At 63.9% G+C, this 27,644-nt stretch overlaps 12 protein-coding genes across 12 annotated transcripts; 5 read left to right on the top strand and 7 right to left on the bottom strand.

The window, feature by feature from the left end:
• Nucleotides 1-126: 126 nt before the first annotated feature.
• On the bottom strand, nt 127-1,352 carry rpl1802 (60S ribosomal protein L18-B). Its single transcript, XM_062767486.1, has 3 exons — nt 1,305-1,352; nt 749-913; nt 127-636 (listed from the first exon to the last, which is right to left on the bottom strand). Exons 2-3 carry the CDS (start codon nt 911-913, stop codon nt 229-231), a joined length of 573 nt encoding a protein of 190 aa, XP_062623470.1. The 5' UTR covers nt 1,305-1,352; the 3' UTR covers nt 127-228.
• A 649-nt stretch (nt 1,353-2,001) lies between these two features.
• LOC62_01G001017 (uncharacterized protein) lies at nt 2,002-6,119 on the top strand (the record flags this gene model as incomplete). The annotated part of the gene is made up of 3 exons (XM_062767487.1): nt 2,002-3,001; nt 3,046-3,111; nt 3,154-6,119. 3 exons carry the CDS (start codon nt 2,002-2,004, stop codon nt 6,117-6,119), a joined length of 4,032 nt encoding a protein of 1,343 aa, XP_062623471.1.
• A 211-nt stretch (nt 6,120-6,330) lies between these two features.
• FAM214A (uncharacterized protein) lies at nt 6,331-8,462 on the top strand (the record flags this gene model as incomplete). Its single annotated transcript, XM_062767488.1, has 2 exons — nt 6,331-6,986; nt 7,033-8,462. The coding sequence occupies exons 1-2, from the start codon at nt 6,929-6,931 to the stop codon at nt 8,460-8,462; spliced, it is 1,488 nt and encodes a 495-aa protein (XP_062623472.1). The 5' UTR covers nt 6,331-6,928.
• A 320-nt stretch (nt 8,463-8,782) lies between these two features.
• Nucleotides 8,783-11,513, top strand: man9_0 (Beta-mannosidase B; the record flags this gene model as incomplete). Its single annotated transcript, XM_062767489.1, has 4 exons — nt 8,783-8,966; nt 9,011-10,232; nt 10,289-10,910; nt 10,950-11,513. 4 exons carry the CDS (start codon nt 8,783-8,785, stop codon nt 11,511-11,513), a joined length of 2,592 nt encoding a protein of 863 aa, XP_062623473.1.
• Nucleotides 11,514-11,521: 8 nt separating this feature from the next.
• Nucleotides 11,522-15,474, bottom strand: mug56 (uncharacterized protein; the record flags this gene model as incomplete). The annotated part of the gene is made up of 5 exons (XM_062767490.1): nt 11,522-11,740; nt 11,781-12,086; nt 12,125-12,230; nt 12,267-13,699; nt 13,735-15,474. The coding sequence occupies 5 exons, from the start codon at nt 15,472-15,474 to the stop codon at nt 11,558-11,560; spliced, it is 3,768 nt and encodes a 1,255-aa protein (XP_062623474.1). The 3' UTR covers nt 11,522-11,557.
• A 377-nt stretch (nt 15,475-15,851) lies between these two features.
• Nucleotides 15,852-17,465, top strand: LPX1_1 (Peroxisomal membrane protein LPX1). Its single transcript, XM_062767491.1, has 2 exons — nt 15,852-16,396; nt 16,438-17,465. Exons 1-2 carry the CDS (start codon nt 15,884-15,886, stop codon nt 17,416-17,418), a joined length of 1,494 nt encoding a protein of 497 aa, XP_062623475.1. The 5' UTR covers nt 15,852-15,883; the 3' UTR covers nt 17,419-17,465.
• Nucleotides 17,466-17,475: 10 nt separating this feature from the next.
• Nucleotides 17,476-18,620, bottom strand: COPE (Coatomer subunit epsilon). The gene is made up of 5 exons (XM_062767492.1): nt 18,549-18,620; nt 18,499-18,510; nt 18,065-18,464; nt 17,895-18,030; nt 17,476-17,837 (listed from the first exon to the last, which is right to left on the bottom strand). The coding sequence occupies exons 1-5, from the start codon at nt 18,592-18,594 to the stop codon at nt 17,514-17,516; spliced, it is 918 nt and encodes a 305-aa protein (XP_062623476.1). The 5' UTR covers nt 18,595-18,620; the 3' UTR covers nt 17,476-17,513.
• Nucleotides 18,621-18,910: 290 nt separating this feature from the next.
• LOC62_01G001023 (uncharacterized protein) lies at nt 18,911-20,345 on the bottom strand (the record flags this gene model as incomplete). Its single annotated transcript, XM_062767493.1, has 2 exons — nt 18,911-19,962; nt 20,009-20,345. The coding sequence occupies 2 exons, from the start codon at nt 20,343-20,345 to the stop codon at nt 18,911-18,913; spliced, it is 1,389 nt and encodes a 462-aa protein (XP_062623477.1).
• Nucleotides 20,346-20,493: 148 nt separating this feature from the next.
• On the bottom strand, nt 20,494-21,837 carry LOC62_01G001024 (uncharacterized protein; the record flags this gene model as incomplete). The annotated part of the gene is made up of 2 exons (XM_062767494.1): nt 20,494-20,875; nt 21,113-21,837. 2 exons carry the CDS (start codon nt 21,835-21,837, stop codon nt 20,494-20,496), a joined length of 1,107 nt encoding a protein of 368 aa, XP_062623478.1.
• Nucleotides 21,838-22,298: 461 nt separating this feature from the next.
• On the bottom strand, nt 22,299-23,814 carry YJL213W_1 (putative protein; the record flags this gene model as incomplete). The annotated part of the gene is made up of 4 exons (XM_062767495.1): nt 22,299-22,664; nt 22,705-22,846; nt 22,886-23,716; nt 23,756-23,814. 4 exons carry the CDS (start codon nt 23,812-23,814, stop codon nt 22,299-22,301), a joined length of 1,398 nt encoding a protein of 465 aa, XP_062623479.1.
• Nucleotides 23,815-24,346: 532 nt separating this feature from the next.
• SPCC417.10_15 (putative transporter) lies at nt 24,347-26,216 on the top strand (the record flags this gene model as incomplete). Its single annotated transcript, XM_062767496.1, has 10 exons — nt 24,347-24,462; nt 24,495-24,610; nt 24,648-24,764; nt 24,804-24,864; nt 24,904-25,036; nt 25,075-25,142; nt 25,177-25,574; nt 25,611-25,871; nt 25,904-26,043; nt 26,079-26,216. The coding sequence occupies 10 exons, from the start codon at nt 24,347-24,349 to the stop codon at nt 26,214-26,216; spliced, it is 1,548 nt and encodes a 515-aa protein (XP_062623480.1).
• Nucleotides 26,217-26,293: 77 nt separating this feature from the next.
• Nucleotides 26,294-27,489, bottom strand: LOC62_01G001027 (uncharacterized protein; the record flags this gene model as incomplete). The annotated part of the gene is made up of 2 exons (XM_062767497.1): nt 26,294-27,435; nt 27,474-27,489. 2 exons carry the CDS (start codon nt 27,487-27,489, stop codon nt 26,294-26,296), a joined length of 1,158 nt encoding a protein of 385 aa, XP_062623481.1.
• Between the last annotated feature and the right edge of the window lie 155 nt (nt 27,490-27,644).

Raw genomic sequence — 27,644 nt, forward strand, 5'->3', positions numbered from 1 at the left:
CGGCGTGGACAGCCCGCACCATCAAGTCAGTCGTAGTCAGTGCCAGCGTCCCAGCTGGTGCCACCCCACCGCTACACCCTCCCCCGCAAATTCTCGTGCGCAACATCCCAGCATACACACAACAGACAGTGTGAGAAATCGTGCATCCCAATGTGTAGGAACGCCACATGCCAGACCACGGTGGTGAACCCAGCAACCACAAGCCCTGCTCTACCTCCCAGCAGACGCTTACTTGTGGGACGACTTGATCTTGAAGCCGCGCGACGCCCTGCGACCACGAGCAGCCTCGAACTTGCGGCCCTTGGACTCGATGTAGGGCTTGCCGCCCTTGAGGGGGCCACCGAAGTGGGCGACGGCCTCACGGACGTTGCGCTTTCCACGGAGGAGGACAGTGTTGGAGCCGGTGGGGGCGCGGAGGGCGAGCTGGTCGAGGGTGATGGCCTCACCGCCGGCGGCGACGATGCGGGCGCGGACAGAGTTGGAGAAGCGGAGGGCGGCGATCGAGAGCTTGGGGACAGCCTCGAAACGCTCGTCGTCGAGGACCGAGCCGACAACGACAACAGTCTTCGAGTTGTCGGGGTTCGAGCCGCGGGTCTCCTTGACAATGCGCGAGATCGAGATGGGAGGGCGGTTGATCTGGGGTGTGGGTTAGGGTGTGTTGCAGATTTGTGAGCAGACGCCGCGAGCGTCACCAGGTTGTGCTCTCGCTTCCTGGCGATCGCTCGCGCCGCCCGCTCTCCCGACTAACCTTCGACATGAAGAGGCGGCGGAGGACAACCTTGTTGAAGCGCGAGTCGGTACGGCGCGCAAGGAAGCGGTAAAGCTTCACAAGGAGGAGGAGGTAGGGGTCCTCCGACTTGGGGGCCTGGCGAGCGCCCTTCTTGACGTGGTGGCGCTTGATGTCGATACCCATCTGGGAGGGGCGGGTTAGCTCGTGTCTGGGGAGGGCAAGTTGGGCCACTGCGTGTGGTCGGCGAGGTAGTTGGGCAGAACGACAATCGGCTCGCGAGATATTCGACTTCTGGGCGGTCATGTAGTAGTCGGTGCTCGCTCGACAGCGTCGCCAGGCTCATCGCGCACGGCACGACGCCGACGCTACGCTCATCCCGTCGTCCCTCCTCGCTGTCCCATCCTCTCCCGTCCCCATCGTCTCGTCCCTTCCCCTTCTCAAACTTTCGCGATGGTGTCGTCCGCCCTCGAATTTCGCATTATCGGGTCGCTGTCGCTGCGGTCGTCCGTCTTGCTGTCGCTGTCCGTGTCGTCGCCGTCGTCGCCGCACGCAGTGGTCCCTCGGTATAGCTCACCTTTTTTAGTCTTGCAGTCTACCGAACAAGAGGGAGATACTTTCAACGTCTCGTGCCGGACGCAATGCGCAGGATCCTGCAGCGGCGGGCAGTGTGGGTGGTGCTGCCAGTGGTGCTGCCGGCTGCCAGCCAGCCAGTCAGCCCAGCACGCAGGCAACCCAGCGCCTGACAGCCAGAGACCGATGGCATCGACGGGATCAAATTCTTTCGAAGGCGAGTTGAAATGCCGCTCGTATTTCCAGGCGGAGAGGGGTGTGGCATTTCTGTTGGCTGGTCGGCTGTAACTTGTAATCGCCTACGACTTCGGCCGTTCCTGGTGGACCCTGATTTTGTGCTTCGTTAGTGGCACCAGGTGTTGTTGCAGAGTGAAACCGGCATTTGATGGGGATCTGTGCGCCGAAGCGTCACACTCGTCGCATCAATGAGCAACAGGTCGATGCACAATGCCCAGATCATGTTGAATGACGATGGGCGCACAAATGCACGGGCCTTCAAGACACAAACATTGACAGCACAGAGAGAAATCAGTCGCGGTGCAAGCATCACTGGGTCATCCTTTGACTCCTACTCACTTACTACTACTACTACTCTCAACCTCGGTTCCAAGTTCACCTGTCACGCTCTCCCCCTCCACGCAGATAAGACCAACACATACGTTCTGCGACACTCTCGATCAAGATTACTACAAACCTCCACCATGAGGCTCCTCGCTGCCCTCGTGGCTGGCGCACAACTGGCAACTGCAGCAACAACAGCAGCAGCAGCAGGGTACGTACAGCCACCAGCAGCGGCTCCGCTCACCTCGCTCAGCTGGGGCCAGAGCGGCGTCCTCCTCGGCCACACGTCCACACTCTTCATACAGGGCGGAAAGGTCGATACCCCGGGGTACACTTACACCTCGGCGCCGAACACGGCCGCGGCGCTCGTGCTCCCCCTCAACACCAGCTTCTCCGCCTCGTCCCCCCCGCTGGCGTCGCTCTCCACTCCGACTCCCCCAAACGCACCAGACTACGCTTGGGGGTGTATCGCCCCGACGTCATTCGATCCCACCACGTCGACATGGACACTGCTTGCGTTCGGCGGTGCCGGGCCATTCAACTCGGCCGCCCCCACCGGGGCCGACGATTCGGCGTGGACCGTGACACTCAACACGCACACCTCGTCGGTATCGCTCACGCACCAGCCTAGCGGGTGGGGCTCACAGCCGTCCCGCCGTCAGCACCTCGCCTGCGTGGCATACAACACCGGCGGGATGGTGTACATCACTGGCGGCCAGAGCACCAACGATGTCGGCGCGCCCTTTGCCACCGCGTTCGTGTTTGACCCCGCCACGAGCACGTTCCGTCCCCTCCCAGACCTGCCAGTGGCACTCTTCCACCACATGTCGGTCCTCCTCCCCAGTGGGATTCTGGTTGTCCTGGGCGGAGTGTACATTAACCAGCAAACGGGCATGCCGGCCATCCAACCCCTGTCGGTCGTGTTTACTCTCGACACGACCAACCCCAACGCAGGTTGGGTGACCGTTGCATTGTCGGGGCCGGTGCCGCCGGGCCGCCGCGGCGCAAGTGCCACCGTCATCACAAGTTCTGAGGTGTTTGTGTTTGGAGGAGCCGACGTGACGGCCCAAACGGCGTATGGAGACGCGTGGGTGCTCAATCTCAGTGGCGGCGGGAACTGGACCCAGGTCATTACTCAAGGTGGGCGTTCACTTCTAGCTTTTCTGGCCGTTGCTGACCTCCAGGCCCTTCGCCCCGCTTTGACCACACCGCGGCTGACGGTGGTAATGGTCAGGTCATCATCTACGGAGGTAGGTGTTGAGCATCTCTCGATGTTCTTACTCACCTGCCAGGCTACCCCGCCACCTCGTCTAACCCCGGCGTCGACATCATCCAAGTCACCCCGGCCTCGAGTGGCTCTGGCTCGGGCACAACTTCTGCCCCGCCCTCCGCCACCCCAGTCACCTCGTACACGCCACCTTCATCCTCGGACTCGAGCAGCAATGGCCAAGGCACGACCAACGGCGGCTCCTCCCCTGGAGCCTCCGCCGGTCTACCCACGGGCGTGGCTCCTGCCGTTGGCGGTGGCGGCCAGGCGTCTCTGACGTCAATGTGGCTAACGACGACAGGTGGCGGTGCAACGGCGGCGGTGACGGGCGAGACTGAGAGTGCACCCTCGCCGACTGGCACATCGGCTATTCCACCAGCTGCAAAGCGGAATGGCTTGACTTCCATGCAGGTCGCAGCGCTGGCCACGAGTGTGTCGATTATTGGCGCTGCCCTCCTCGGTATCTTCATCTGGCTCTGTTGCTTCCGCAGGCGACACCGATACTCGCACACCGACCGGGTCGAGGAGAAGGACCTGCCCGTGCTCCCCACCAGCAGGGGTCTGCTGGCATCAGATCCAACAGCCGACGACGACCCGTGGGTCATCCCCAAGCGGAACGCGATGGCCGCGGCCCTCGGCGTGGGTATCTCCCGCGTGGCGACGACCATCCGCAAGGTATCTGGCGGGCCAGAGGCCGACGCATACACGCGCTTGCCAACAGGCCGGCCATCACGCGGCTTATCCCGCCACTCGACCAGACGCGTCGGCACCGGTATCATGCTAGTCGGCGCGACGCCCAACGTCATGGAGGCCGAGGAGTTTGAGGACCTGCCCCAGCTCACGCCGATGGTGGCGACCGACTCGGCGCGTTCTCGCCGCTTTTCGATGCTGAGGAACGAAGACGTCGCGGTCCAGCGCGACCCGTGGGCTGGCATCTCTGATCGCGCGATCAACCGCGGATCAATTGACGAGTGGCACCCCGCACACAGTCTCCTCAGCCGCAACGGCAGCCGCCTCACCTCGCCCCCCGGCTCACCGATGACCCACGGCCCGGTCCCCACGCCCGTCGACTCGCTGCGTGGCGGACCCCCGCCCACCCCAGTCCCCGTCCACGTGCTGCTCAACGACACCGACCCATTCGCCGACGAGGCTGAGGCGCAGTCGGCCCTTGAGAACCTGCTGGCCTCGCGCACCAGCACGTCCAAGTACCGCCTGCCCGACTTTGCTCCGGGCACGGGCGCCCCTCTGGCCGGCGGCATGGGCTCGCTCGTGTCCAAGTCGTATCGCCGTTCCCTCGACCTCTCAGTCACGCCTCCAGGATCTTATCTTCGTGCTGGCCCTTCGTCCCCACCTAGCCGGCAGAACCTCGAGACCTCGTCACTGCTCACGAGCCGCGGCCGCGCCTCGCTCGACGCGGGGTCCTACCTCGCCCCGTCCGACAGAAGAACGTCGGACAACTCGTATAGCTCGTACATGACGCCCAAGTCGATGACCTCGTCGATGGAGCTTACCGAGGAGGCGGTCATCTCGCACGCGCGACTCGTGTCAAAATCGTCCGCGTCGATCGTCACCCCGTCGGTCGGCTCGCCCCCAACGACCGCTGCGTCGAGATCGTTCCAGGCCATCCCTGTGCTCACCCCACCATCGGGCAGCTCGCGATCAAGCGACATTCTCCGCCGCGTCTCAGGTGGGATCAAGGACGCGACCCGTCGCCTGAGTGGCATGACGCCGCCGGCTCCCGTGCGAGAGGAGGACATCCGCGACCCAGCACCGCAGCCGTCTCTCTGGCCGCTGCAGCTCACCGGCGACTCTTCCGAGCGTAGCCATGTCGACGACGACTCGCCGACGACCGACTTCACCCCGCTCGACCTGTTCGCTCCCCTCAGATCGATTCGTCTCGACAGCTATGCGTCGATGAACACGCTCGGCACGGCACGCAGCATGACCGACATGATGGTCGTGCAGCGCGACCACGCTGATGACGTCAGTGCCGAGGTCATCCTCGACGAGACGGGGACGCCGCAGTCGTCGGTCAACTCGAGGACGACGTTCGTCACCGCGCACCAGTCTATCGCGTCGCGCAACTCTCGCGCCTCGCGCAGCTCGATCCCGCACACGCCTCCTCGGCAGGTCCGCGAGGCCGATGAATGGGAGGAGGAGGTCGACGAGCTGCTGCATCCCGAGGGCGAGCACCACACGCCCAAGTCGGGCCGCTCGGGGCTGTCAGGCCACACCTTTGGATCAGTGTACACGTCGGCTTCGTCGACCGAGGTGCTGCCAGCGACCAGCCCACCCTCGAGCCCGGCTCGACAGGCCCCCGCGTCGGAGAGCGCCACGCCACGCCCGCTCACTCCCATCCCGTCGACTCCACCGCCGCGCGTGTCCCCCGGCCTCGTCTTCGCCACGCCCCCGCGCGTGACATCGGCCGGCTCAGTCTTCGGCTCTCCGCCGCGCGCGATCTCGGCGTCATCGACGCCAGGGCGCACCGTCGTCTCGCCCACGCCGCGCCCCTTCGCCCCCTCAGCGCCGACGACCCCCTCGCGCCTCATCCCGCAGGTCGTGACCACCCCGCCGCCAAGCACGCCGACTCGGCGTCCCCTGCCCGTGACACCGTCGTCGTCGACCCTGTCGCACGCCGCACCGCCGCTGCTCGGCTCGCCCATCTCATCGTCATCGCCCACCAAGCCGCTCACCCTGAAGCGAACGGCCGTCACGCCCGTGACGGCGCCAGCGGGAGCCACGCCGCCAACGGTGTCCTCCCCGGCTTCGGGCAGGAACCCCCGCCGTCCAGTCAAGGATGTGGTCGCGTCCATCAACCGCCGCGGCGGGGGCGTGCCGAGCCTGTTCGACTCGCCGACCGGCACATCGTCACAGTCGCCTACGACGTCGGCGTCGAGGAGCAGCTCGACCCGCTTCGAGACGGTGCACAAGGCGCCACTCAAGATTGCCAACCCTGACGCTCAGCAGCGCAAGGACAGTGGGGGCAGCTAGTCGTGGCGTGCGGCGGCAAATGGACCATGTTGAGTGATGCCTGAGTGACTGTGGTGGTACCCGTGACTCGTGACCTGTGCCTATGACCGTGATGAACGAGACGAGAGCGACTCCAAATGTCGTACTAGAAGAGAGCGCGACTCCCAAATGCATCATTGTATATGAGACCTGGAACCTAGTCTATCGGATCGGGAGCGAGGGTGGGGTGCGATATGGAATTGGAGGAATCGGGCGGGCGGGCAGTCTAACCGAGGGAGTCAATAGGCGCACAAACAACTAGTCCCGACAAGCAATCGACTCCACCCAACTGACGTCGACAAAGGCGGCGTCCGTCCATCACGATTCCGACTCGACAACGACGACAGCAACAGCAGCACCCCTCTATCGCCCCACCTCACTCGCGACTTATCTCTATCTCTTCTTCTGTATCTTCTCCCCCAACCCAGAGAACATGAACACCACCCGCACAACAGCACACACGACCACCTCGACACAGCCGCGCACATAGCCCGGACACACTCAGCTCTTGCCACCCAGCCCCGACCTCGCCCCCGCGCGCCCTGAGCGGCGCAGCCTACCACCACCCCGCCCCCCCCGCACCACGACCGTTCGCGGCCTGTCTCCGCCTCGGCCGACGACGACAACGACGACGAGTACGAGGGTTCTCGCTACCAGCTAGTCGAGTCGACCTGCTCGCTCGACACGACAGTACACCCACCAAACCCATCTCGACTTGACCATCGCTCTCTGAGCTCCACCCACCGGCCAGACACCTCAGCACCCACTCTGCCCGATAACCACCCGACGACATGACGATAACGATCCCCTCGCCCCCGGGGTACTCGTCCCCGTATGCGGCCTACTCCAGTACGTCTAGCTGACGGCTACGAGAGATGCCAGCTAACGCCCCCAGCCTCGCCGCTCCGCTCCTCGCCCCTCTCCCAGCCCCCCATCACGCCCGGGCTCAAGGCCAAGCGCTGCAAGTCGTCATCGGCGGGCACAGCGGCCGGCGTGCCCATCCCGTCCCGCCGGCGCCCGTCCGCATCGACGACGCACCTCACGCCGTCGCCTTCGGCGCGCACGCCGCCGTCGCCCTCCGCCCTGTCGGCCACCACGCCGTCCCCGTCGTCCCTCTCCCGCTCGCACCCCCTGCTCGGGAGCTACCAGCTCTCGCTGCTCCACTCGCGCATGTCGCAGCACGCGCCGCATGCGACCGACCGCTTCGGCCTGCAGCTGCGCGCGATGGGCCGCGGCGCCGGGTGCCCCGCTGCCCTGCGCGCGCCTGCGCCCATTAGCCTCCCGCTAGCCGCGACGTACTACGACCTCGCGGGCGGCGCGGACGAAGCAGCGCCCAAGGCTGCTGGCGCCGCGGCCCACACGCCGTGGGTCGCAGACGTCGACGTCGAGGGGTGGTACTTTGACCACTTTGGCGGCGCCGAGAGCTCGACCGCCCCGCCCGCGTTCCCGGGATACCGTGTCGCCGCGGTCGGCCAACTGCAGATCCTCGTCCGCACCGCCACCGCCGCAGTCAAGGTGTTTGTGATTCCGTACGACCTGCGCGAGCTGGACGACGGCGCGCGCCTGCTCGCCCGCGAGCGGACGTACGTGTCCCAGCCTGAGGCGGCGTCAGCGTCGACGACACCGCCTGAGGCGGCGTCAGCGTCGACGACACCGCCCCGAACGCGCGAGTGCCTGCGCTACGCTGTCCAGCTGCAGTTTGCCTGCGCGACAGACAGCGACGGCGAGCGGGGATACTACGTCGCGCGGACGATCAAGCTGGTGTTCACCGCGTCCCCGCCGGAACGCGACGCGGCAGTGCGCACTGAGCGCGCAGACGAGGTCGTGCCCGCGCCCGCGCGTTCCCCGCCGACGAAGAAGACGCACGCGCAGCGCTCGTCGTTCTCGCGCACGTCGCTCGGCGGCGCGAACGGCAGGACGAAGGAGGACTGGGCGCTCATCCGCGCCAAGTGGCTCGCGCGGGTGCCTGCCGCCGACGCGGTGCGCGGGTTCACGCCCGAGCCCGACACGGTGAGAGGGTTCACGCCCGAGCCGGCGTCGCGGCCGACTACGCCGCTCGCGCCGCTTGCGAGCCCGCGCTCGCTGCTCAGCGCGCTCGCGCCGGCCGAGGAGCGCGAAGTGCGCTCGCGGTCCCGCTCGCCGTCTGTCGGCTCGGCCACGTCGCCCGACACACCGCTCGACGGTGCGCGCGCGCGCTTGCGCGCCGCTAGCCCCGTCACGCACCGCCGCAGAAGCCTCCGTGTCGAGCGCGAGCTGTCGGAGCGCCTCCGCGCCATGGAGCTGGGCAGCTCGGAGCCAGAGCATGCGCCCGAGTCTCTTGAATAGCCCACCTTGCACTGCCACATCAAACCACTCATCTGCCCTCTTGTTGTTGTTATAGCCTCGATCCGATGCATGTTGTTACACCCTCGCTCGCGAACTTCGCAGGCTGGTGGCTGGAGCACTCTGTTCCGGCGGAGCACAGCGGGCCGAGCTGTATCCGGTGGAGGTGGGTCGCATGGCGGCTCGTATGACGACGCGGTGCGCGGTATATCGGGGTCGTGTATCGCAACACACCTTGTATGCGGGCCATCCATCGCTGGTTCTTAAGCCCAGGGGCAGAGCCAAGCCCGCGCCGCCAGCATCCACACACGTCGACCACGACGATGCCGACACGAACGCGCCTGGACACGGGGTGGAGCTACACACAGCGCGCGAACGCTTCGTTTCCTGACGTCGTCGACGCCTGGCGCGCCTGCGCGCGCTTCCCGACCGACGTGCATGCCGAGCTCGAGGCGGCCGAGGTGATTGCGAACCCGCATCGGGGGATGAACGAGTGGGATGTGCAGTGTGAGTAGAGGGAGCGGCGCGCGCGACGCCTGACGCCGCCGCAGGGGTATCCGAGGCCGACTGGGCCTTCAAGACGACCTTCACTGCCCCCTCGTCTGGGCAGTACACCGACCTCGTCTTCGACGGGCTAGACACGTACTGCGCTATCCTGGTGAACGGGACGCAGGTCGCGACGACAGACAACATGTTCCGGTCCCATCGCGTACGCATCGCGCCGAAGGCAGGCACAAACTCGCTCGAGCTGGTCTTCGCGGCGCCGTGGACGCGCGCCAAGGCGCTCGAGGCGCAGCATGGCGCGCGCACCGTGTGGAATGGGGACGGGAGCCGCGTGTACGCGCGTAAAGCGCAATATGGCTGGGGGTGGGATTGGGGCCCGGCGATCCTCACTGTCGGGCCGTGGCGCGACGTGTGGCTCGAGGCCTTTGCGTACCGGCTCGACAATGTGCGTTTCGACGCCGACGTCGAGGGCGCGGGGTATGACCGCGCGGTCCTGCGCGTCTTCACGCTCAATGTCGTGCCGGAGCCAAGCGACGCCGAGCGTGACAACCTGCGCATCGCCTATACCCTCACGGACGGGGATGGAACGGTGGTGCACCAGAGCGTGCTCCCCCTCGACGACCTGCTCGACGTCGACCTGCAGGGCAAAGTCAAGCTGTGGTGGCCGGTACGGTACGGCGCGCAGCCGCTATACGAGCTAGACATCGCGCTCTTGTCGCCCGACGGGGCCACGCTCGCGGGGTACGCTTCGCGCGTGGCGTTCCGCCACGTGCGGCTCATCCGCGAGCCGCTGCCGCCTGTGACGAGCGCCGTCTTCTCCGACCCCGGGGGACAGTCGTTCGTGTTCCAGATTAACGGCGTGCGGATCTTTGCCGCCGGCGCGAACTGGATTCCTGGCGACACGAGCCTCAGCCGCATGAGCGCGGGCGACTATGCGAAATGGGTGAAGCGGCTCGCCGACGGCAACATGAACATGCTCCGCGTGTGGGGCGGCGGCGTGTACGAGTCGCCCGCGCTGTACGACGCGTGCGACCGCCTCGGCGTGCTCGTGTGGCAGGACTTCATGTTCGCGTGCGGGCTGTACCCGAGCTTCGACGTGTTCAACGCCAGCGTGAAAGCCGAGGCTGAGGACGCGGTGCGCCGCCTGCGCGTGCATCCGTGCGTTGTCATCTTTGCGGGGAACAACGAGGACTATACGCTCGCCGAGAGCGAGGGTGTGGCGGACTACGACGACGCGAGTGGGGACTATAGCGGGTCCAAGTTTCCAGCGTAAGTCGCGCCCGTGACGGCATTCGCAGCGTTCGCAAGCTCACGCTGCTGCCCAGTCGCCACATCTACGAGATCATCCTCCCGCGCGTCGTGGCGCGCGACTCGACGATCCCGTACGTCCGCGGCTCGCCGTACGGCGGGCGCACGTCCAACGACCCGACGACGGGCGATATCCACCAGTGGTCGGTCTGGCACGGGGCGCAGGAGCCGTGGTCCGCGTGGCCGCGGCTGGCCGGGCGCTTCGTGTCCGAGTTTGGCATGCAGGCGTGGCCGCATGCCCGCACCGTCAAGCAGTTCTTCGACGACCCCGAGACTGCCGAAGGCGACGCCCAGTGGTATCCGCAGAGCAGGGTCGCCGCACAGCACAACAAGGCGGCGGGGTTTGAGCGCCGCCTGGCCCTCTACCTCGCCGAGAACTTTCGCGGCACGCCCGACGCGGCCAGCGTAGCGGGATACGCGTACGCGACGCAGCTGGTCCAGAGCGAGGCGCTCGCGGCGGCGTACCGCGCCTGGCGAAGGAACTGGAAAGGCCGCGGGAGGGAGTATACCGCCGGCGCGCTCGTGTGGCAGCTTAACGACTGCTGGCCGTGCGTGTCGTGGGCGATTGTCGACTTTTATGGACGGGCGAAGCCGGCGTACTTCGCTATCAAGCGGGAACTGGAGCCCGTCGTCGTGGGCGTGAGTGGCGCCGCAGCGTCGAGCTAACCCCTGCCCCAGCTCCACCGCCGCGAGACCAAGACGTACGACGAGGCAAGTAACGCCCGCTACACCATCGCCCACACCCTCGAGATCTGGGCGGCCAACGCCACGCTGCGCGAGGAAAAGGTCACACTCGAGGTCGTGACCTACGAGCTGGGCACGGCAGCGCCGATCTCCCGCATGCGACTGGACGTCACGCTGCCGCCGAATGCGAGCACCGAGGTGTCCAGCGCCCCCTTGCCGGGGCAGGAGCCGCGCCACTCCGAGGCCGTGCCCCCGCGCCCTATTGTCGTGTCGGCGCGCGTGCTTGGCTCGGACGGTACGGTGCTGGCACGCACGGCCAACTGGCCCGAGCCGTACAAGTTCCTCGACCTGCCCGAGCCCGGCCTGCACCTCGACGTGAACGGCGACTCGGTCACCGTCAGCGTCACCGCACCACTTAAAGGCCTCGTGCTCGACGCCGACGCCGACCTCGAGTTCAGCGACCAGGCCCTAGACGTCTTCCCGCACGACCCGCAGACCGTCACCGCTCCCGGGCTCAACGGACGTCCAGTCCACGCCCGATACCTTGAGAACAAGTGATGTACATGCTACTACAATGCAAATATGAGATTATGAATACGTTGTCATGAATATGTTATCACGCTCCCCTGGCCGCTGCGCGCAGACCGGCTCGACAGGGCATGCTGCAGTGTCGACCGTCTCGGCAGGTTGCCGTGGTTGCGGAGCACTTCCTCCTCACGGATGTGCGACCGCGCCTGCCGCTCCATCTCGGCGTTGATCGCCCACACCCAGCGGTCGCGCTCGAGCTGGTCGTCAGCACACTCTCATGCCTGTGGCTCGGCTCACCTTGCACCGCGCGCGGAAGATGAGCAGCGTCGGCGGCTTGTTGGTGAGTGCCGGCGGGATGAAGCTGCTGCCCTTCGCCTTGCCCTTGCTCGTTCCCGCCTCGTCGTCCGCACACTCGTCCCACGGCTGCGTCGCCGCCTTGTGTTTATGCCCCGTTGAAGGCCACGTTATCCGCACTGCAAAGCTGCAGTCCTCTACCACGTCCGTCGTCTGCAGCCCGTCCCCGTAGATCCGCGTCGAAGGGTTGAACGCGGCTTCCCGGGGAAGGTCGGTGAGCTCCTCTTGCGCCAGGAGGCCGGAATAAACCTGCCGTCAGCACGCCACTCCTCCCACACCCGACCCACATAGGCACCGAACAGCGGGTACACCAGCTGCCTCGGTCGCAACCCCGCACCCCCGCGCATTCGGAACAGCACGAGACAACCCGAAGTCAAGCACACGAAGAACGACCTGCCGTCAGCTCTTGCCCCTCACACCCACACCCACTTGAACTTCTTGTACTGCGACTGCTTGATGAAGATTCTCCCCGAGTTGGTGATCGCACGGCACCCCTCAATGACACACCAGTTCCACACGTCGTCGAGCGACGCCTCGGCGTCAAAGTCCATTTCGTTCTGGAACGACAGCTTGCCACCGCCGTACCGCTGAACTGCGTCCATACGCTGTCGGGCATCGACCCGGTGCCGGTGCTTCCAGTAGTCGACAAGCGCGGTGAGGCGTTCAACCCACTCCTCGGCGTCGGCAGGCGAGTGAGCCTCGAAACGAATATGAGCACCGGCCTCGAGGGTGACCTTGAACTCGCGCTCGGCCTTCTTTCCCGCCTTCTTCACCACCTTGCGGCCTATGTGCTCCGTTCTCGTCCGTCGCAGGGCGAGGTTGGTCGTGGGAGACACCGGGGATTCGGGTGAAGCGGCGGCCACGTCTTGGCTCGCAGTGTTCACCATCTCGATCGACTTGATATCTCTGAGGTCGATTGCTCCGGCACACCCCTCTATGAACTGGGCCATGCGCCGGTGCTCACCCGCGAGGAAAGTCTTCAAAACCTCGGGGAACACATCCGCTGGTGTCGACCCCTCCCGCTTGGGGTGTAACGGCGGGTGGGCGTGCTTAGGAGACGAGATGAACGCCGCGCCGTCGTTGGTCGAGATGTACACTGCCTCCTTGCGCGAGACGTCGCTGGCGTGTCGGATGAGATACCCTTCCAGGCCAGGCGGCTCGGCGATCTGGGTCCCGTCATCCAGCTTGACCGTCACGGCGTGGTGGCTCGCGTCGCGGACTTGGAGATTCGAGTGCTTACCGCACTCCGCAAAGCTTGCCAACACGGCCCACTCGCGGCGTTTGCCCGTCACTGAGGTCGGGTACGCGATCCAGTCGAGCGTCGCGTCATGGTTTTTCCATGCGAGCTCTGGCCTCGGCACCTTTTTCAGCTGCTTGAGGATGTCCGTCGCCTGGTTGTCCGATAAGATGAGCTCCCATGCCCCCTTGATAATGGTATCGCGATTGATCGCGCTCGTAGCGTTCTCCTCGGGAATCGGCACGCGCACAGACGTCAGCAGCGCTGGAATTCGAATGTCAATCTGTGGTGGAAGTCGGTAGTCGAGCTGGCCCATCAGGTACCAGTGCCAGTCGAGCGCGCGGGACTTCTCGCCAAACTTGACAATAAGCGCAGCTGAGCCGTGCCGCTCCATGCCGACAACGTCGGCGGCCACACTATGCCGGATACGCTCCCAAACCCCTGTCGACTTGCGAGTGTTTCTGTCAATGTTGCGGGCCGTCTGGCGCACAATCGTCTTCCAGTCGCAAGTGAGGCAGAGGGTCAAGTCGCGTGGGTTGAAGACTGATAGAACTGTAGGGCGTGACAGAGGCACCGAGTAGACGAGACGCTTGTAGCCCTTCAGCTTCTCTTGGAAGTGGAAGCGCTGTACGTCAGCCGTGCTCAAGCGCCACAACTCACCCAGTCCTGGTAAAAGTCGACAGAGGTCATCGTCATGGCGACGACATACTCTTCCATGTCTTCCAAGCGGAAGCATGGATTGCGGCGCTGGTGCGCCTCATCGAACGCTCCTAGGCGGTCAGCCTGGTGCCGCCCAACCTTGACGAGCACTCGGTCGCGCATGACGATGCCGCCGGGCATGAAGTCGTCCGTGTCGATCAACAGATCCTGCTGTGCGTCGGCACTGGTACCCTCCGGAGCCGTGCGCGTGAGCACAGCAACAGGATCAGCCGGCGCCTTGTTGCCTTGGCGCACAACGGCGTCGCCGGGTGGGAGGATTGTCGCTGGGTCGGCGGGGAATTGCACCGTCTTGGAGTGCGCAAGCTTGGGTCTGGACGTCGACGCTGACTCTGGCGCGCCGCCGCTCTTCCTGATTGCCGAGCGCAAGCGCTTGCTACCGTCGGACAAGCTCGCTGCGATCTTGCTCGCCCGACGGTGATGCTCAGGGTGGGTCCCAGAACCAGCGACGAGCGCCTGGCTGCTCGACGCCTGCGACGGGTAGTTTTGTAGTAACGACCCCTCGGACGCCGTTCTTAATCCGCCATGGCTCCCCTGTGGCGGGCTCGGCTGTGGCTGAGGGCCGGAAGGCACAGGCGGCGGAATGTGGGCGATGAAGCTCGACGTGTCGTCGTCGTCGTCGTCGTCGTCGGCATTGTCGGTATGCGAGTGGGCAGTGACAAACGTCTCTACGCCCGATGACTGGCCCGAGCGAACCGAGGTCGACTGCGACTGGGATAGCAGCGTGCTGCCTCGACTTCCTCGCCGTGACGAGGATGCTTCTGCCAGCGGCGGACCGAATAGCGTCGCGGGTTTCGTAGGCGTTGACGGTCCCGGCGACGACGGCCTGGATCCACCAGCTGTTGCCACCTGCAGCTTCGAGCCCGAGTCGCCCAGCTGCGCCGCTGCCATCTTCTCCGCGCCGTCCGGGTCGTCCGCTGCCTCCTCGATCGTTGGCCTATCCGGTGCTTCTGCGTCAGGCCCCGTCTCATGCGTTACGCCGGCGTCTGGCGCGCCGTGGCCCGCCACCGTCTTGAACTCGCGACCGATATCGAAGCTGCCGCCGATCCAGACGTCCTTGTGCAGCCTCTTCTTCTTCTTCTTGTCCTTCTTGTCGCCCTTCTTCGGACTCTTCTGCTTCCCACCCCCCCACAAAAACCCTCCGCGCTCCTCGTCTTCGCTGCTTGTATCGCTCGGGCTATCGCTCTCGTTGACGTCAACGTCTTGCTCGCGCAGCAGGTCGTCGGTCAAGTTCCTGTATCGCACACGGAAGCGGTGGACCGCCTTGCGCCGGCGCCCGGGTACGCCGCGCTCGTCGACGCCCTCGTCGATCCCCAGCAGCTCGTCCTCGTCGGTCGTGCCCAGCAGCTTGCGCATCGCCTTGCGTCGCACGTCGTGCATGCGTTGGCGGCGCCGCAGCGTGCCTTCAGAGTTGACGACATTCTGCGGCATCGGCCCCAGGAACCGACGGGGGAGGACGTGCACGTCGGCATGTGAGCTCGTGTCGATGACTGCGGCGGTCGGAACGACTCGTGGAAGCTCGTCGGTGTGCGTCTCGAGCGCACCCGTTGTCGCCAAGGCCCGCTGCTGGTCGGGTGGAGCGAACGGTCTTGGCGTTGCCGAGCTTGTAGGCGACTGTGACGGACCGGCTACTGGTGTACTTGGTGAGGCCGGTGTGGCCGTCGGCCCAAGTGCAGTGGCCATGAGGGCCAGAGTCGCCCCGAGGGTGTTATTGATGATGTCAAGCGAGTTTGAGAGTTGTTGAGGGCGGGGGGGGGGGGGTAGGGTGGCTTGAGAGTGGGTGGGTGCAGGCAGGGGGATCTGGCTGGTGGAGTGAGTGCCTGTCTGCCTGCCTCGTTTACGGCTCAGTCTGTTACGTCATTTTGATCGTCCACTATACATAATTCCACCATTTTGGGCGCTTTTCTAATCTATTTGTCAAATCGGATTTGAACATCAAAGGCCGCCGTGGGCCGTCTCGGCACCGGCAACTCGCATCGCCGAGCTCCCGACAAAGTGGAGTGCCGAGGTGACTGACAACACCGACGGCTAGCCAAGGATATTAAATGCAACGACCCAACTATCTCTGCCCTCCCTCGTCCCCACAAACAGCATGTCCAAGAGAATATCAACACGCGCAAAGCCAGGCGAGAAGTCGCCCATCGCACAGTACGAGCCGTACACTGGCCCCACGCCGCCCATCCCGCAGGGCGTGCTCCGGCCCTTCCTCCCCTTCCTCCCACACCCCGACAAGACAGCCCCGCCGCAGCCGCCACGGCCCGACCTCGCGCCGCCGCCAGCAGGCTTCACGCGCACGTTCCACGCCGCGCCGGCCGCGTACCCGAAGGAGCTGAAGCAGGCGACGGGCACCGCATCGCGCCTGCCGAGCCCGTTCCGCAAGATCGAGCTCGGCGAGAACGCGACCAAGGAGGAACGAAGCAAGCGGATCAACGCCGAGACGATCGAATGTATCAAGCAGCGTACCGAGGCCACCGAGTGGTCCCTCGACGAGGCCAAGGCCGCGGCCCCAGCCGGGTTGTGGCTCGCGGCTGAGCGATGGCGCCGCGACGAGCCGACGGGCGGCGTGACGCTCGTCTGCACGCACGCCAACGGCCTGCACAAGGAGGTAAGGCGCCACAACCCTCCTAGCCCCAGCTCACGCCACAGCACTGGCACCCGATCCTGCACGACATCCTCTCGCGCCCAGTGGCCGCCACTGAGGCGTTCGGCACGCTCGCCCCCCTCACTGGGGGGCAGGTGACGATCGACGAGATCTGGCTGCTGGACGACACGAACCACGGCGCGTCGCTCGACCTGAACGCTGGCAGGCTCGGCCCCGCGCAGTCGTGGGTCGACGACTCGCGCGACGTCCTCAACTTTGTGCAGCATGTGCTGCCCCGCGTGACCGACGACGCGGAGTGGCATCTGCGCTGGGGCGCCGCGACCGCCTCGGGAAGGCCGCGCGCCGTCATCGGCATGGGCCACTCGTTCGGCGCCAACGCGCTCATCCAGGCCGCGCACGCACGCCCCGACCTCTTCGCGGGCCTGTTCCTCGTCGACCCCATGTCGCCCAACCACTTTGTCGACCACGACGCTGCGGTGCGTAACCCCGTCGGCAGCTACTGGATGGTGCCGGCCGCCATTAGGCGCCGCGACATCTGGCCGTCGCGCGAGGAGGCGTACAAGGCGCTTCGGGATAGCCCGTTCTTCCAGCCATGGGCCGACTCCATCTTCGACTTGTACATCTCGCACGGCATCGTGCCGGTGGACTACAGCAAGCCCGATGGCGAGGTGACGCTTGCGACGCCCAGCTGGTGCGAGGGCGCCGTGTTCTGCGAGCCCGAGGGCCTGGGTCTCGGGTGGGCCAAGCTCAAGAGCTTGCAAGTGCCCGCTGCGTTCGCGATGGCCGGAGACGCGACCGCGACGATGGGGCCCGAGAAGACGCGCGAAATGGTCTGGCGCGCGGCGCTGTCGCGCAATGAGAAGATTGTCGACGCCGGGCACTTGGTCGTGCAGGAGCGGCCGGTCGACACGGCCGACTCGCTCTGGAGATTCCTGTCCACCCTCAGCGCGGGCAAGTGGGGCGCGTCGAGCGAGGAGATTCGCGCAGAGTATAGCGCTGCCGCGCCGCCCCGCCCGAGGTTGTAGTGTTAGACACCTGTAGATGAGCATCATGGGATATCGTTGTCTTCTTGCGTCTTGCGGCCTGTGTCTACATTTTCATCGTAATCTACAACGCCCGCCTAAGCGGCAATGGCAAACTTGGCCGCTGCCTCGTCAAACGCCTTCTCCTTGGCGGCGAGGTCGGCCGCGAAGGGGTGGCTCGTCGCCGCGAGCTTGGCGGCGGCCTCGTCGTCCCCGAGCGAGGTGGCGACGGCAAGCACGTTGACGTCGTCGGCGCCGCCGTCGCGTCCCTGCGCCTCCTGGACGTCGGCCTTGGCCTCATCGACGTGGCTGAGGAGTAGGTGGGCGGCCGCGTGCGACGCGAGCACTGGCGGCGTGCGGCCCGCAGGCAGCTGGTACAGCTCCTCGTAGAAGTAGTACGCCTGGTGGAGGGGGCGGGCTCCCTGGGGCAGCGGTCAGCGACGCTCGCTCGCTCCACATCCATCCAACACTCCACCCACCGTCTTGAGCCCGATCCACGCCTCGATCGCCTGGACGAGCGTGCTGTCGTTACCGATGCGCTTGGCGGCGGCGTACTGCTGCTGTGCGAGGTCGCGGCGGTCGAGCGCGAGTAAGAGCTGCGTGAGGAGCGCGATGCTGTCGTCAGCGCAATAGCAGGGGCCCAACCCACCACTCGAGGTCGGCCTTGGCCGCGCCCTCGGTGAGCGTAGCGACCGCCTCCTCGTTCTCCTTCTCGAGGATGAAGATGGTGCCGGCGAGCGCGCGCGTCGGGCCCTCGACGTCGGCCTCGACGGCGTCCCCCTCGACCTCGAGCACGAGGTCGCGCACCTCGTCGACGGCGGCTGCGCGGCTCGTGCCAGTGGAAGAGAGGTACGTTGCGAGCGCGGACGCCGCACGCGCGCTCGGCGGCGCCGGCTCGACAGCGAGGAACGGCTTGAGCACCGCCTGCGCCGCGGCCGCGTCGGCTGGCTGCAGCGCGAGGTGCGACCGCGCGACGTAGACTGCGCGCGGGAGCGCGGACGGGTCGTCGCCTGGCGTGAGGGGCTGCGAGGACGCCTCGGCGATGGTCGCTGGGGTCAGTGAGGAAGCAGACACGTAGCGTACCCTTGTACGAGCCTGTGTGGTGTCAGCTGTGTCGTAGGAGACGCACATACCTTGGTGGAAGAGCTGCTTGACGTGGTACAATGGGTCGGCTTCCATGGTGTCGTTTGGGTAGATTGTCAAAGGATCGGTCAGATGTTGCTTGGTTCGAGGTGTCGTCGCGGCGCGTATGGAGGTCAATGCGCTGGAGAGACACGTGGAGGTTAAAGTAGGGGGCGGGTTAAAAAGTATTACAGAAGATGTGTTATAGTCTTATGCCTTACGAGTTAGGCCATTAGGAAGTTTCTAATCAACCGCCCACTCTATTATATCGGAAACGAGCAGCCTGTTGAGGGCGTGAGCAGTTCGCGACTGATGCATCTCGAGACAATGTTATGGACTGCAGGGCAGCGACTTGTTGACCAAGCCCACTACTCTACCACGCCCTCGTGAACGGCTCGTCAAAGACGCGCGTCTCGGCGTCAACCTTGGTGCCGCAGAGGGTACAGGGCGGGTGCTCGTACTCTGTGCCACCCGTGCGGAACTGATGGGCAGAGGTCTCATCGGAGTCCCACTGGCCAACAGAGATGAGACGAGGGACAATGTCCACACTCGAGGTATCTGAGCCATCCGAGTCTGACCCATCGTCATCCTCCCACTCTTCCACCCAGACGCGAGCTGGCGGCATTCGCGTTTCGTCCTTCTTGTGCTTGGGGAAGGTGTCTTTATATCCGGGACTACGTGTGAACACGTGAATCGGAGAGCATTGGTCCCACTGGTCAGGACGAGACTTCGCAAGTCTTCCCCAAGAAATCGCCGTTCTGAAAAGCTCTGCAGAGTGGATAGTAAAACTGCGGATCTCCTTGAAGGAGAGGGAGACGGTGTTGTCGATGTCCCAAGTGCAAACTCCGACGGAGTTGAACAGAATAGTCTGAGCCGATGGCCAGCGTTCATGCACGTCGTAAAACCGACTGTTGTCGGGGCCATCGGGGGTCCTGTACAGGTGAACGGTGTCCACTTTGGGGAACAAGGCGAGGTGTGGCAAGGCCGAGTCGGTCAACGCGTCGACTGACTCGGGTGTCAGGTTCCTGAGGTTGATGCGCCTGACAACTGACAGCGAGCGGCGGGTCCTCGAGCTCAACCGGTCGGGCTTTCGATACTTCTCTTGCCCTTGCTCCAAGAGTGGGCGAAGTTCTTCGGCCAGATGGGGTGCGGTCTTCTCGAACTTGTCCACCACGTCCTCAAGCTGTCGCAGGTCGGCTATAACCTCGCGGTTGATGGGCGGTAGGGTGTCCGACACGGGCACGAGGAGCATGCACAGCCTCTCGCCGCTGATGTCGATGTTGCGGTAGAGTACTGTCGCCGCCGCCTCCCACAGGGGCGATAGGCGGAGAAGGGCGAGGAAGGACGCGCGGTCCTCGTTGACGTCGAGCTGCTGGAACACCATGAGCTGGAGCTCGAGCGGCAGGAGGCCCAAAGTCATGGCGGCTGGAGAGTTAGTCCCCCGCTTTGATGTCCTCCCATGAACACTCACGCTTGGTTTCAGCCAACGGTCCAGAGGAAGAGGGAAGACGAAGGAGGTGGGACGTTGGGTCCCAAGCAGGGGGGGGGGAGAAGGGGCTTGCTGTGTTGTGGTGCAGAAGAAGGGCGTGGTGAGAGGCGGTAGGTAGGTGACGGTGAGCGGAGTGAGTTGTGAGAACGGAGGGGTGAGTGTGTGGAAGAGAGAGTGTGTGTGTGTGTGGATGCAGACGGCGAAGAAGCAAAATGCAGGGGAGATAAACAAAAGGTGACGCAACCGGGGCACCGCCGATCCGCCCCTCGTGGAATTGCAACGGGATGTGGCGACCAGCTTCGTGGGGGGACACATGCATGACTTCTGCAGCGCCGTCGCGTTGTCTGCATAGTATGAATTATAAGGTCTGTCGCCTACTTATGGGCCATACAAGCTACTGGCAAGACTCGCGATGTGAGATGTTTGATTTCGGCTTTGGGAGGAGTCCGAGTGCGCTGCCTGCTCGCCTACGCCTTCGTAAAGACACAGTCAAAGACACGGGTGTCCTGGTCGACCTTGGTACCGCACACCGTACAAGGAGGGTGCGTGTACTCGGGACCGTCTGTGCGGAACTGGTGTGCATCTGCAACACTCTCATCCCACTCCCCTGTTGGAATCTCTGTGGGACACCCGTGCTCCGGGTGGTGGAATGAACGCGCACCTACCCAAAACCGAAGTGGCAGTCCACCTGCTCCTCGTCGGTCCGGGTTGTAGAAGGGCAGGCTGTCACCGTACGAGAAGCCCTCTGCAAAGAAGCGAGGCGACGAATGATTGCCCAGTGTATCGCGAAAGGTGTAGAACCAATACTCCTCCAGGACCTTCATTACAGTTTTCGTGTGCCAGGTGGCCCTTTTAATAGTCTTGATTTGCATATGTCGGAGGTAGGGTAATGGGAGGAAACCCCAGACGCAAAAGTCGGGGTTGTCGAATCCGTGCATGGTGGAGTCGATGCGTGGAAGGTGCTCACAGTCTGAGGTGTCTGTGTCCACTGCTGTATCGTCGGCGGCTTCGTAGATGTGGAGCGTTTCGACGTTGGGGAAGAGAGCGACATGAGGAAGGTGCACGGCAATCATTCGCCGCACCAACCTTGAGTGGAGGCTGTGGATGTTCATACGCTTGATAAAGGAGAGGGCAAGGCGCATGCGAGGGCTCAGATTGATGGAATGGAGGCTTTCTCTCTGTTTGGTCTGGAGAATTGTGACTTCTTCATTCAGAACGGTCTGGAGGCGGCTCGCCAACGAGGGGTTATCGGTGGCGATGATGCGGATGATGCCGGCGAGGAGCCGAATCTCGTTCCCGGCGTATGGTGTACGCACATCTTGGGTAATGGGGGGTGCTGGAGTCGCGGGGTCATCGCCAAGCAAGTGACAGAGCTTGTCTCCGCTGATATCAATGTTTCGATAGAGGGTCTTGGCGGCGGCCTCCCACCACGACGAGAGGCGGAGAAGGGCGAGGAAGGTCTGTCGGTCGGCATTTACATTGAGGTGACGGAGGACAACGAGCTGTAGTTCGAAAGGGAGTGGAGCGGCGGTGAGGAATCGGCCAGGACTGCCAGTGGTCCGAGTAGTAACAATTTCAGCGGGTGCTAGAGGGGTAGGCGGAGTGTGGTCGGGTGCCGAGGAGCCCTGTTGCTTGCGTTCGGAATACACTGGCACGGCATCGGGAGCGCTGGACAGCGGGACGCGAGAGGCGTCGTGGGCCGGGGCCGAGGAGGGGGGTGGTGAGGGTCCAAGTGCAGGGGCACACGACTTTTCGCCTCGCTCGTCGCGGCGCTTGCGTGAGAATAGTCGACGGAGAAGGCGAAATCGCATTCTATTGGTGTTTCGAGTGGCGAGAGAGGGGGCGAGCAGGCAAAGTGAAGTGATCAATGCCGGTCCTTTTCACGACGAGCGACGGGCGTTAAGCGCATGCACTGACCATAGCACGCCATTGTCGAGCAGCACCGCTATCAATGCGTGGGAAAGGAAGCACAAGGGTGGAAGCCATCGGCTATGCCGTACAGGCACCCGTCGTGCCCGTCCTGCCGCCAGGCCGCTCGGACCTCCAGTCCACAACAAGCCCGCCGAGTAACTCCCGTGTGCAGGAAAAGATAAGTGTGATAATCTGGGACGCAAAGGTCAACACTGCAAGCCAGGTACGGTGCGAGCATGCATGCCACCAGGAGGCCAGCCACCACCGCCACGCGGCGATGTGCAAGCAGCCTCTGGCCGCTTTACATTCCCCACCACCCCAGATCTTTGCTTGGTTACATAGCATCACCACGTTACGTACGTTACAGAAGAAGAGACCCCGAAACGACCTTGCCCTCCTTGACTACGGCGCGGAGGTACTCCTCGGGCCGGTCGAGCACGGTGATGTCCTCGAGCGGGTTGGCCGACAGGACGATAAGGTCGGCGATAGCGCCGGCCGCGACGACGCCCAGCCGGCCCGCCTGGCCGAGCATGCGCGCAGGGTTGACGGTCGCGTGCTTGAGGATCGTGGCAGCCGGGAGGACTTTCGAGCGGACGGTGAACTCCTCTGCAGATGGGTTAGATATGTAGGAACGGGGCGGGGGCCGACACTTGCCTGTCTGGAGCGCGTGCATCGAGATGAGCAGGTCCGAGCCGTAGCACACTGTCACGCCGGCGTCCTCGGCAATCTGCCAGTGTGAGCATGCAGCGAACGGAAGACGAACCCACCTTGAGCGCGTTGAGCCCCTGCTGCATCACCTCGGCGCTCTTGTTGCGGCCGTCCTCGTTCAAAAAGTCCTCGAACGGCTGCCGCACCATGATGCCATAACAGCTCAGGGTTGGGGTGAGGAAGATATCCTTCTCGGCCATGCTTTGCCGTCAGCTGTGCGTCCTCACCGCGCCAACTCACAGCTTTGCAGTGTCGACGTCAATGAGGTTACCGTGCTCGATGCCGCGCACGCCGTTGTCAATGGCATGCCGGATCGCCTCGACAGTGTACGCATGCGCTGTGACCATCTTCCTGCCCATCTGCCACGCGGACGCAGTGATGGCGCGTACCTCCTCCGGCAAGAACTGCACCGTCTCAATGGCGTCCGACTCGCTCGCGACCCCGCCGCCCAGCATGACCTTGATAAAGTCTGCACCCTGTTTCAGCTCCTCGCGCACGGCGCGCAGGACGGCAGGCACGCCGTCCGCCACGCGGCCGAGGGAGAGCGAGTGGCCGCCGCAGCACGTCGATTTGCCCGCGCCGCTGGCAAAGTCGCCGTGCCCGCCCGTCTGGGAGAGTGCCTGGCCGCACTGGTACAGCCGTGGTCCCGGCACAAGGCCCTCGGCAATCGCGTCGGCGAGAAACTTGGTCGCGCCGCCCGTGTCGCGCACCGTCGTGAACCCGCGCGAGAGCATCCCCTTGAGGACGTAGATCGAGCGCAGGTTCACCACCTGGTCTGGCACATTGACCAGCGCTGCCATGGTCTGCACGCCGGGGACCGCGGTGACGTGCACGTGCGCGTCGATCAGCCCGGGGCAGAGGTACGCGCCGGCGAGGTCGTGCACGGCCGCGTTGGGCTCGGGGGCGAGGGTCGTCATTGGCTCGACGGCGGTGATTTGCCCGTGGTGGACCTTGACGCCTTGGAGGCCGTCTAGGAGGCGGCCGGCACCGGCATCCACCACGCGCGCATTCGTGAGGTAGTATGTGTCTGTGGACTTGGCGAGCCACGGCTTGACGGCGAGGTCGGGCAGGCTGAAAAAGTCAGGGGGCGTGGTGTGGGGCCCAACTCACACTGCTGCGCGGACTGTCGGGGGGTTAGGGAATGTGGAGGCGAAGGTAGAGGCTGTCATGGTGCTTGTTGGTGAGTGCATGTCGGCTTGGCACTGGTGTGCAGCTCTTTATCGCAGACGACGAAATGGTGCACCGACCAAGTTCCGCTATCAGACATGTCGATGAAACGGAGACACCGAGTTGCTTTGGCCGCGGGTTAGATGCTCGTCCAGATCGAGCTCCATGGGGTTCGCACAATCGATAACGCTCGCCTCGGCTAGCTCTGCACACATTCTGGGGTATGATGATGGTCGTAGGAGGTGCAGAGCGCAGTAGCCAAGGGGCCAAGTGGCGGGCGGAAGTTGAGCGGGGTCACCTTTCAGTGGGCAGCCGCGGCCAACTCTGGCCGAGATTACGACGGCCGGGCGTCCCCGTCACAAGCGGCGCGTATCTCGAGCGGATCTGGGGACCCACATCTACGCGAGGGCTAGCGGAGGGCATGTGTGTGGCAAACATGTCATGTGGCACCCGGCGACTGTGGCTCCGCAGCGCTGTCGCTCGAGTATATACACGCCATGCTGGGGTCTCCCCGGGGTCTCCAACACACAGACGATGAACACCTCGGACACTAATCTCGACAAGAAGGACGTAGGGGACAAGGTGCACATCCGCGCGTCGCACGAGGTCGACACGGCGCAGGACGACGTCGCGGCAAAGTTTCTCGCCGAGTAGGTCCACCTCCGAGCCACACTGACCGCAGGGTCGCGGCGCGTGATGACGCCGACGCGCTGCTTGCCGACCCCTCCGCGCGCGAGGTCAAGTCGCTCCTGCGTAAAGCCGACGCCATCATCGTCACGCTCCTCCAGTTTGCCTTGAGTGAGTTTCATCTCTATTTTACTCCGGCTGACGACAGTGATGGGCTCGGTGGACAAGGTCAGCATCGCGTCCGCTGCCGTGCTCGACATGCGCGAGGACACGCGCCTGAAGGGGCAGGAGTACGCGTGGACCTCGGCGATCATCTACATTGGCGGTGGGTCGCCGCGTGGTTGGAGCCCGCTGACGCCGCAAGCCATCATCGCCATCATTCCGTCGCTCGCGCTCATGCAGAAGCTCCCGACAAACCTGTACATGTGCGTCATTATAGGTGGCGCTGAACTGACCGATGCCAGCTCGACGATGGTGCTCACGTGGGGCGTGATCACGATGGGCATGGCCGCGAGCCGTAACTTCGCCGACTTGATGGGCGTGCGCTTCATGCTCGGCCTGTTCGAGAGCGTCATCTTCGCTGGCTTTGGCCTGATCGTGCGTGCCACCCCGGCTGCCGTCCTGACGAAGATCAGATTTCGATGTGGTACACACGCGAGGAGCAGCCCCTGCGCACGGCCATCGTCTTCTCCACTCTGTCGTCGTGAGTTGTTACCCCGACGGCAAGCTGACCCCAGCGTGATGAACGGCCTGCTGGCCACCGCGTGCGTGCACTATGTCGGCCCGATAGCGCGCTGGCGCCTCCTCTTCATCGTCGTCGGTGCGATCACGTTCGGCTGGTCGCTTCTGCTCTTCACCCTCCTGCCGGCCAACCCCACCTCGGCGTGGTGGCTCACCCTCCGCCAGCGCGTCATCGCCACGCGCCGCATGGCCGCCGCGCGCACCGGCATGGCGAACACAACTTTCAAGTGGGGGCAGTGTCGCGAGGCTGTGCTTGACCCCAAGACGTGGCTCTACTTCGCCATCAACGTCGTGCTCAATATCCCCAACGGCGGGCTGATTACCTTCAACAGAATCATCGTCAAGACCCTCGGCTTCACCCTCCAGCAGACGACGCTCCTGGGTATCCCGACTGGTGAGTGCCACCCTGCGCCACCCCTGCTCACCCCAGGCGTCTTCTCGTGGATCTCGTCCCTCCTGTTCGGATACATCGCCGTCAAGACCCGGCAGCGGTGCTACTCCGCCATGGCATCATGCTTGATCCCGCTTATGGGCACGATCCTGCTGTACAAGATCCCGCGGAGCAACATTGGTGGCTCGCTCGCGTCGTTGTACCTCGTTTACTTCTACTGGGGGCCATACATCGTCATGATGGGCTCGGTGTACGCCAACACCGGCGGGTTCACCAAGAAAATGATTGTCTACGCCATTGGTACGTGGATTTATTGGGCGAGCTGACGCCAGCGTACATGGGCTACTGTGTCGGCAACATTGTCGGGCCGCAGACGTTCCAGGCAAAGCAAGCGCCAAAGTACACCGCTGGAGTGGTCGCCATGCTGACCTGCTACGGCTGTGCGCTCCTCTTGATTTCCGTATACCGAGTGGTAAGTAGACGTGCGAAAACCGCCTGACTCGACAGTATCTCGTCTACCTGAACAGCCAGAAGGCCAAGCAGCTGGAAGCGCATGAGCGTGAGAACGGAACCGAGGTCGACCTGCTCGACGAGTGGCAGGACCTCACGGACGGTGCGAACCCACGGTTTGTGTACGAGCTGTAGTTGGAGCTAGGGGGGTTGTGACACTAAAGACAGAGAATGCAGAATGACTTCTACGAATGACGAAACCTGGATTACTCTCAACCCTTGGTTGTGGTCCAAACTTGATCAGAGCTGCGTTGGCCAAAGTCAAACTTCGCGCCACAAATGCAGCACGGGAGGTGCTCGGGGGTGTCTGCACGGAACTGATGAAGCGGGCTTCCCGTTTCGTCCCAAGGCCCAGTGACGTTCATAGGTGCGGCAGACTCAGCCAAACCAGCCCAGTGCTGCTGGGCCTTATTGGCCAACTTGACGTTGGCCTTTGTCACTACCATGCTGCCGGTGTTGCCCGGTGACCCTACGAGACACCGCACCGACTTAACCGTCTTCACACGGACGTCGCCGGGGCGGCTCCTCCCAATGCTACAGAGAGCGCGAGTATCGTTTATGAACCAGTAGAGAGCACCTTGAACCATGTCCGGGTATGGACAGCCGTTGTACTGGAGGATGCGGTTGGAGTGGATGCTCATGGTTTGGAGCTTGTCGATCGAGAGGCGTGGGAGAATCCAGTCGGCATATGGGCACATCGGCCCGCCGTCTCGTGCGAGCGTGTTGTTTGCCTGGAGCTCCCAGACGCAGAGGTCGAGGGTATCGAAAGCGCGTCTGACAGCACCGTGTATCCCGACGCTGGAGACTTCGCCGGGAAACATAGGGATGAGGGTGGTAAAGGACAGGTGCAGCTTGGTGACGTTGGGGAAGAGGACGGTGTACGGCAGCGTTGAGTCGGTGATAAGATCCACGGCCCTCTCAGTCAGGTTGCGAATGCTGAGGTGCCAAATGAATGACAGAGCACGCCGAGTACGAATGCTCAGGTCGTTTAATTCCCTCCCTGGGCGCGGCAGCTGATACTGGCGCAGCCGATCCTCGGACACGGGGGACAGGGGCCAGTGCCGATCGTGCAGGGGCGGCACGAATTCCGCCCACGTCTCAACTTCCGTGGTGCGTTCAGTGCTCTTTGCCGTAGAGGAAACGAGGAGCTTGCAGAGCTGATCCCCGTTGATATCGATGTTCTTGTACAGGATGACAGCTGTCATCTCCCACAAGTCGGAGACGCAGAGAAGGTTGATGAAGGTTGAGCGGTCGCGGTTGACGTCGAGGCACTCGAGGATGAGGTCGATGATGATCCCTGGGAGTGGGTCCTTACTGCCGCCCATCGTGTCGTCTTGGGTGACGGTGGTCCGGTCTGGGTATGTTAGGGGAACCGTGGGTACGGGGGCGTACCGTGAACTTGGCCCATGGCTGGGTGCAGGTGGTATGGATGCTGTTATAGTAGCTGGTGTGTGGTATGACCTGGGAGGGAGGACAAGAAGAGCACGGGGTGTATGTACGGTGCGCCATATATATATGCATCCACCGTCAATGCCAGTGCGAACAAACTCTGCGTGTCATGGG

Source organism: Vanrija pseudolonga, chromosome 1 (genome assembly GCF_020906515.1).
Source record: "Vanrija pseudolonga chromosome 1, complete sequence".
Classification (NCBI taxonomy): Eukaryota; Fungi; Basidiomycota; class Tremellomycetes; order Trichosporonales; family Trichosporonaceae; genus Vanrija; species Vanrija pseudolonga.

What these genes read in the sequence shown, in the direction of transcription:
- LPX1_1 (XM_062767491.1), top strand. Translation starts at nt 15,884, where the DNA reads ATGTCCAAGAGAATATCAACACGCGCAAAGCCAGGCGAGAAGTCGCCC. An exon ending in CCAACGGCCTGCACAAGGAG is followed by an intron (nt 16,397 to 16,437) that starts GTAAGGCGCCAC and finishes CTCACGCCACAG; the next exon opens with CACTGGCACCCGATCCTGCA.
- COPE (XM_062767492.1), bottom strand. Translation starts at nt 18,594, where the DNA reads ATGGAAGCCGACCCATTGTACCACGTCAAGCAGCTCTTCCACCAAG. An exon ending in GCCAAGGCCGACCTCGAGTG is followed by an intron (nt 18,031 to 18,064) that starts GTGGGTTGGGCC and finishes CGCTGACGACAG; the next exon opens with CATCGCGCTCCTCACGCAGC. An exon ending in CGTGGATCGGGCTCAAGACG is followed by an intron (nt 17,838 to 17,894) that starts GTGGGTGGAGTG and finishes CCGCTGCCCCAG; the next exon opens with GGAGCCCGCCCCCTCCACCA.
- rpl1802 (XM_062767486.1), bottom strand. Translation starts at nt 913, where the DNA reads ATGGGTATCGACATCAAGCGCCACCACGTCAAGAAGGGCGCTCGCCAG. An exon ending in GCCGCCTCTTCATGTCGAAG is followed by an intron (nt 637 to 748) that starts GTTAGTCGGGAG and finishes CCCACACCCCAG; the next exon opens with ATCAACCGCCCTCCCATCTC.